We start from the raw sequence: 7,544 nt of genomic DNA on the forward strand, positions 1-7,544 counted from the left end.
CCGGAAGTAACAGTTACTTCCGATCAGAATTTTCGACAGGATTGTATTTTGTTTTATTCAGGCTTGATATACGTGTTATTAAGAGCATCGTGTCTGATGAAATCGTCTCCATTTTTACATTGACGTTTTATTTTAGCAATAGAAAACCGAGAAAGTGCGTATACAGTTACAAGCACAGTTTGATTTGTTGCGTCGGTAAGGCCAGGTGAAAGGTAAGATGGTTGTCACGAGTTCGTTACAATCATATGCACATCGGCAAAATTGCAGGCATTGAATTCTCGGCATGTCTGTCACTGTCGGTAAATGCGGAGAAAGTGTCTTAAACCGTGCACATACTGTGTTAAAGATAAAAACTAAACCTGAAATTTAAACGTTTTAATTTGTTCATGCTTCGACTAACTGCATGACCGTGATCGGCCTAGTTACGTTGATCAGGGAGGGCAATGACCGACCGGTCACCTTGGCCTCGTCTGATCCAAATAGTCTAATATAGGTCAAGTCGAATGCGTAGACCAGAATGTCTGTTATAGGTTTAAACATTACGGCTGGTAAGAAATCGTATCTTCATAATCATTACACAGCATCTTGCTTATTTAAGGTTGATATTGGTTAGTGACAGGTTTATATGAAGCCATTGTCAGTCAGTCTGCCCAAATGTAGTTATTCGTTGGATGAGGGATGCACAAACTGGCAAACAATAGGTGACTTTTTGGATTAAGTTTAAAGTTTCTTTTAAGGTGACATGGAGTACTGGAATAGGAAGCTGATACTGCATTTATTGGGACAGGAAGTGAAAATTCTGCCTGTAAGGCATGAGTACCATCAGTCAGTGATCAACAAAAACAACTGTCCAGTCAAAACCTGGTTTTGGACTTATGAGGCCATGACACAGACTTTAGTATTAATGACCATGTTATTTAGGGAGTGTTTTCACAGAGATGTCGCTATGTTATGGCTGAAATATTGCCGATGTGCCTTTAAGCACTAATCATTCACTCACAGAGGTGCTGGGGCAGTAATTGGTTTTGATTATGCTGTTTTGCAGATATTAGATATTAGCAGAGATGTTAAAAAAAAAAAAAAGAAAGCTGAGCTATTACTAGTTTAGGGAGTTGTAAGGACCAGGGTCATATTTGCTTGTCACATCACTTACATCAGTGTATTCATGCTACCCTGAATGAGGCTGTCCATATATGGAGGAGACCCTTTTCAGATGTAGTCCATGTGACAAAAGCATGTAATAGCTGCACATACACATTCAACCCTTCCCATGTTTATCTGTCTTAAAGATGTCTGAACCACGTTTCTAGCACATCAGCGTGCATGGTGTAGTGGTATAAACAACTGGTTGCGGACCCGACATATTGTCTAATAGGAGTTCAAATCTAAAGCATTTCACAACAAAGTAAAGCCTTTCAAGAATAGAAACCCCAAATAATATAGCGCAGATATCTCATATATGACAGTGACTCATGACAAACTAGAATGATACATGTCTTATTTAGGCTCTTTTTTTTGTATGCAAATCGAACATCTCCCCATTCAATTTTAAGCAATGAAAAATCAGTAAAAGCACCTGACCCTGGCAAATAAAAGATGTCAGAATGCACCTGGAAATCAAGACGTAAATATGACCCAAGTCTTTACACCTCTCCTAGTTTGCAAAAAGGACATTTTAGATGTCTACGATACTGCGTCTTTTCATCTGTTCTCTTCATAATGTCAGTTAACAATATCTTTTCAGATTGTTAAATAAAGTAAGATGAGTTTGCAGTGGACGTTCATAGCAGTGTTTCTTTACACTGAAATTGCTCTGGTCATATTGCTTCTTCTACCTTACATCTCTCCTACCAGGTAACGTTTTTCAATAATCAGTCAATACCTGGTATTTTGTATTGTGTTTACTTTTATAATATCATTGTATTTACAATGAATTATGAGTATTTTGTATTTAATTTGCCATACCTTAATGAAATTGAATTACCGGTTATAAAAGGTTTTCCTCCCAAAAAACTTGTTCTTGTGGTATGTGTTTTTTTTTTTTTATTACATATTAAATTACATTAAAGTTGTATGTAAAAGTTTTATAACATCAACGATTGGAAATTTGCAGATTTTTTAATATTTAATACACCTGTTTTAACTCTTATTTTCAATTACAGATGGCAGAAGATCTTTCGTTCTCGTCTGTTGCAAAGTTTCACAGCATACGCCAATTTGTATTTTAGTGTGTTCATAATTGTCTTGCTTCTCTTGTTTGTAGGTATGTATTTTTTGCACGCATTTCATTCTTAACTGAAACATTGTCGTACAAATCTTTTATAATATTAGATAGAATTAATATTGGCTAAGGATAGTTTGTGTGTGTATCATATTTCGATTACAGTAAATGACCATAAGTTTCGTCCTCAGACTTGGAAAGTGTATCCCATGATTCATTGCATTGATCGTGGATGTCACGGACTGGGCACAGCGGAAGAGCTTCGAGGGTTATCATGGACAGTTCCCAAATGTAATAAACAAGCTCACGCTTCACTGGGCAGCCATTCTATCCTCCAGCCCTCAACACTTCATGCTTTCTTCAGTTTTAATCATGATGAATTTAGTACATAAAGGCTAACATCACAAAAGGTGCACTTTGATTGTTTTATGATCGCCATTTTTTTCATGAAAGGGAATTCGGGAGAAAAGTCTCTGGAGATTGAGCTTGAACACCCAGTACCTTTAGACATGTGGAGTGACATGTCAAATATCTGTTAATTTACAGAGCTCTCCAGATACTAAGCTATAACAAAAGTTAGCACCCTACGAATCCTTACGTGCAAATTACCAGCAGATAATGTCAAACTGATGTTAAACAACTTACAACAGGGCTCGAAATTTCCATATGTCTAATGTGTCAACAACACAGTTAAAACCAGTCTGACTCTTGATATGCTTGATTCGCACACAGTACTACTAAAAAAGGGTTGAAGATAGTTGTGGTAGCTTTTGGAAACCAAGTTTTCAATGTCTAATGGGTGGGTTGTGTGGGGGGGGGGGGGATCTGATTTCAAAAGATGAGAAAGGTAACTCTTCTGCAATAGAACAGTTACGATTGTAAGGAAACAAAATATGTGCATAGAGTGACATACTTTATTATAAGGGAGATTGATGACAGATATTTCTCAGTGAAAATTTTTGTACCTGAAATACATGTGTACTAATATGTGTGCATAATGAGGGCTCAGAATGGTAACCGTTTACAAGATATTGTGCAACGTGACTTCCATGTTATCTGAACAATTGTTCGCTGTTTTGAGGCCTGCAGTGTACACTGTAGTATTTGTACTGGTATGACTATGGCTCGAGACAATGTTTGAAATTACAGGTTGTGATAGTCATCACCTGACTTTCTTCAGTGTAATTCATGGGTGTCATTCTAAATGGTTAGTTAGGAGATCTGCACACCTTGCTGTCAGCGACTTGTTGGCGCAGATTAGGGCCATAGCTGCCATGCAGGGTAATGAAATGGGTAGTGGGGCTAATCACTTTCTTGTGTCCATCTTGCCGCAAACTCGGCACATGCGAAAGTGGACAACAGAAACTGATGGGCGAAACTTTCTCACTTACCGTATGATTGAAATGATAAAATTCATTTACAACTCATATTTAGCCTGTGTCCTCATTTTTACTTAGTACAGTCACTGTATGATTACTACTGAAGATAAATGTTAAGTATTCAGTGGACCTTACCATGAATCATTTCAATATAGTGTAACACATGATCAAGTATTTGTCATTACCAAACATGTTATGCTATCCTGTGTAAAGATACAAGACAGAATTTAACCAATTGCATTTTCATACCTCACAGATGCAATTAGAGAGGTGCGGAAGTATTCAGTTCCTCTAGAGGAAGTAGATGCAAGAAATAATCCCAATGCTGAGGGCAAAACCATCCACATGAAACTTTTCCGAGCCCAGAGGAATTTTTACATAGTTGGTTTCGCCCTGTTCTTTGGCTGTGAGTATCATATGCTATTTAGTGTATTATCTATGACGCTACATTGCGCCCATACCTTAAGTCTATGTTACGCACTGGTGAAAACCTAACCTTTCAGGTTTCCATGTCTCCATATTTCACCTAAAGTTAGGTGTGTAAATATTCCCTTTGTGAAGCTCATAAAGGCCTAAATACTATTGACTCCCACACTTAAGTTTTCTGCTAAGAAATTAGTCAAACTTTACAAAAAAAAACCTCTTACATGGCTCTATATAAGGTGCGTGAATCAATCATAATCTAGCAAAATGTGTTGCGTGAAAAATGCCAAACTTTAGTGAAGTACAGTAGGTGTCGTTCTCTATCTTTTATATAAAACAGAAAAATTAAAATTTCCCTTGGTCTTCGTGTTTGAGTAGAAGTTTTTGCCAAACAAACATTTTTAAGTAGGTTTACAAAGTAAGGTCTGTTGTCCACCTCTCACCAGTTTCATGGGGTCACTTAATAAAATAGTTTATAGTTCAACTTTTGAATTTCTGTACAGAATGGAAAATGTCTAGCTGTATCTGAGGAGAAGGATTGAGCTTAAGCCATAAGGCTGATCTTAATGACAAAGGCTGTAAGCTTTCTGTTGGTTTATTTAGGGTTGTGAGGCGCCTTGTGGACACTGTTGTCTCGGCAAGGCCACTCTGCTCGCTGAGGGAGAAGCAGCAAGGAACAGGCCCAGGGAGCAACATTGGCAGCTCAACAGATGCTGGAGAAGAAGGAAAATAAGGTCAGAAAGCAGAAGCTGGTGTCTCAAAATCTTTTGTATCACCTTTATTTGTCCTTAGGAATATTACGTATTCACTGCAGATCCATGCATGTACGAGGATATCCAAGGATCGTGTAGTGTCTGCATGACGATATACATGTAGATGATCAGTTGTGCATTGCTTCGTCGCGGTTCAGCCTTCTGTAACAACAATTTAGTCATCAGTGTTTGGTCAAGACTTTATGGAACAGTATGATTTTAACGCTGCCTGTAAGCAATGCATCATATTGTCAATCACTTCAATCCTTTTCCGGGAATATATGTGTTTTGGAATTACACAGAAGTGGAATGTATTACTAAGTCATCTCTTTGTAACAGGATAATAATGATTGAGGTGAATGCTGGAGAATTGCAGGAGGCTCTGGAGAAGACCAAAACCGAACTCCGTAAGACAAAGAAAGGTTTGTGTTAAAACACCAAGATCAACTAAATGGTGGATGTTTAATTCAAAAGAGTTTCTTCTGCAAGCTGAAGGATAATGTGTATGGTTTTACCTTTTTTTGTTTGTGCTTCTTTTTATCAGTTTTTCTCTGCATGTTATCCTAATATTGGATACAAAGTTTCTTGCTTCTGTTTATGTGTTGAAAGGAATGGAGTTTCCACACCATGTTCATGTACTTGTTTTATTTTAGAACTGGAGAGCACAAAGAATAACCTAGATGCCATGTTAAGCCAAGCTAAAGCCACAAACAAAGAGTATGACAGACTTCTGAAGGAGCATGAAGTCTTGCAGGTGAGTTGACATATCGTTTGCACATTGTATCTTTCACTCCGTGGTTATTTACAAAATTAAAGAAACTGTGTTGTAGGGTAACATTGCAACAAGATACCATGAGTGGTTGTATGCATAGATGTATTGTGCCAGTAGCTGTGTTGCTTGGGTAGAAGATTCGGCTTCTAGTTTCTAATTTGTTTTTTCTTAATTGAGTGATTTAGGGGCTGTTGAATTCTTAGTTGCAGCATACAGTGTTTAATAAACTGGCAGACTGATGCTACCTGAATATTATTCCTTTCTGTTGTTGTAATTTACCTGTGATAAATGTTTTGTTTTTACAGAGGAAACTAGCCCTCCAAGGTGGAGGAGATGAAACAAAGAAAGATTCTTAGAAAATCGCTGTTTTCTGATTTGAACAACTTTTCCTGTGATTTAATCTTGTCTTTGAACTTCATATATGGTATTTGACATCTCTTGCCTCTGGAAGCATTGACTAAGGTTTAAGCACTTCATACTGTGAGATCTTTCTGTTTCATTTATACTAAACACTCATGAAAATGTTGTTGATTGAAATTTGGGTGCTCTTTGTGTTAAATCTTAACATACTAGTACTGGGGTAATTAGTATAATTTTGTTTTAGTGATGTGTTTTATTATGATTTGTGTTTGGTTGATGGGAAAAGAGCTTGGCAAGCAGATACAGTAGCTGCATATTGAATCTGTGACAGCAGTATAGAATCAGAAGTACAAAAGTATTGTATGTGTGTCATCGTTATTTTTCTCATTTTGAAACCTTACTTGTGTTTTATCTTAATACAAGGTGATCTTTTCTTTTTGAGACTATCAAAATTGAGAATTTGTGTTTTGATAACAATCATTGAAATATTTATTTCACCCTGTAATTTTATGTACTTTGACTTGTTTTATAAGTTTCAGGATTTTAATGTAAATTCAGAACAGTGTTCTTAGATGCTAAGGCTGTGGTCAGCATAAAGTCTTGATTCCTTTTGGCATTGGTTGTTTTAGAAAGAGCCTGGTTTAGTTGGGGATGCTAAGCTTAAATCAAGTTGGTGTCTTGCTCATTACTTGGAATCCCATGCTCATTACTTTGAATTCTATGGATAATTGTAGATAATGGGATATTAATCATTTAGTGTAGGAGATGCATTCTACGAAGTTTGATATATACATGTATGTATGTGCACAGAGGTGTCTGGTACTTCTCATGTAGTACATGTGAATCACTCTATGCTTTATAGTTATCTTCACATTATCAACAGGTCTTAAAAGAACCCACTAAGAAACAAGATAAAACTGCATCATAACATTGAATTTACCTGCATCCTTAAATGTCTTCTGTATTAGATCTAAGATCACAGATGTAGTTATGTCTGCATCTGTATTTTGTTGTAGTAGTATGTTTGAGTTACAGTTTTACTGTTGAGAATATTTATCGTATAAGAAAGGTATAGTATTTACAAGTACTACAACACCCTAGATATAATCACCATTACACGTACTGTATTTAAGTACTTGGCCTATGTTTTCACTGACTTGCATGTTTCACTGTTTTACCGTCTCCTTTGATTGTATAGTGGATATTTGTGGCCTTTTATATCGTATGTACATTCAACCCTGTAATAAATCACTGCGTTCTACTTTATACTTATAAGTTCTTTGTTGTTTCTGGACCCATTCTCAGTTTAGTTGTCACTGGTTTGGTATAGCTCCATTCACTTGGAAAGGGCATTTATAGCCAAGTGGTTAGCATGCTAATGCATGAAAAATGGCTCGAGCCTCTCACAAATGCTGCCACTGTCAGTTAAGTGTAGCTCTTTCTGGCTCTCCCTCATTCATAGGAAGGCCTATGAATGGTCATGGGTTTTCCCGGGAAACTGATTGGATTCCTCCCATCGTAATGCTGACTGTCGGCTTCAGATGAGACTTTATGTATGGTATGTAGAATCATGTTGATGTGAACTAGATTACCAATTAATCTGTGGCTATTATGATAAAACTTTTGGTTTCCACGGC

At 36.9% G+C, this 7,544-nt stretch overlaps 1 protein-coding gene across 1 annotated transcript; it reads left to right on the forward strand.

Moving 5' to 3' along the window:
* The first annotated feature begins 14 nt into the window (after window positions 1-14).
* LOC135471049 (B-cell receptor-associated protein 31-like) lies at window positions 15-7,173 on the forward strand. Its single transcript, XM_064750098.1, is given in 8 exon segments — window positions 15-212; window positions 1,745-1,854; window positions 2,163-2,263; window positions 3,857-4,006; window positions 4,627-4,847; window positions 5,011-5,197; window positions 5,429-5,529; window positions 5,853-7,173. Coding segments are annotated over 7 exon segments (903 nt in total). The 5' UTR covers window positions 15-212; window positions 1,745-1,762; the 3' UTR covers window positions 5,904-7,173.
* The last annotated feature ends 371 nt before the right edge of the window (window positions 7,174-7,544 follow it).

The sequence above is a fragment of the Liolophura sinensis genome, chromosome 7, assembly GCF_032854445.1.
Source record: "Liolophura sinensis isolate JHLJ2023 chromosome 7, CUHK_Ljap_v2, whole genome shotgun sequence".
Lineage (NCBI taxonomy): Eukaryota > Metazoa > Mollusca > Polyplacophora > Chitonida > Chitonidae > Liolophura > Liolophura sinensis.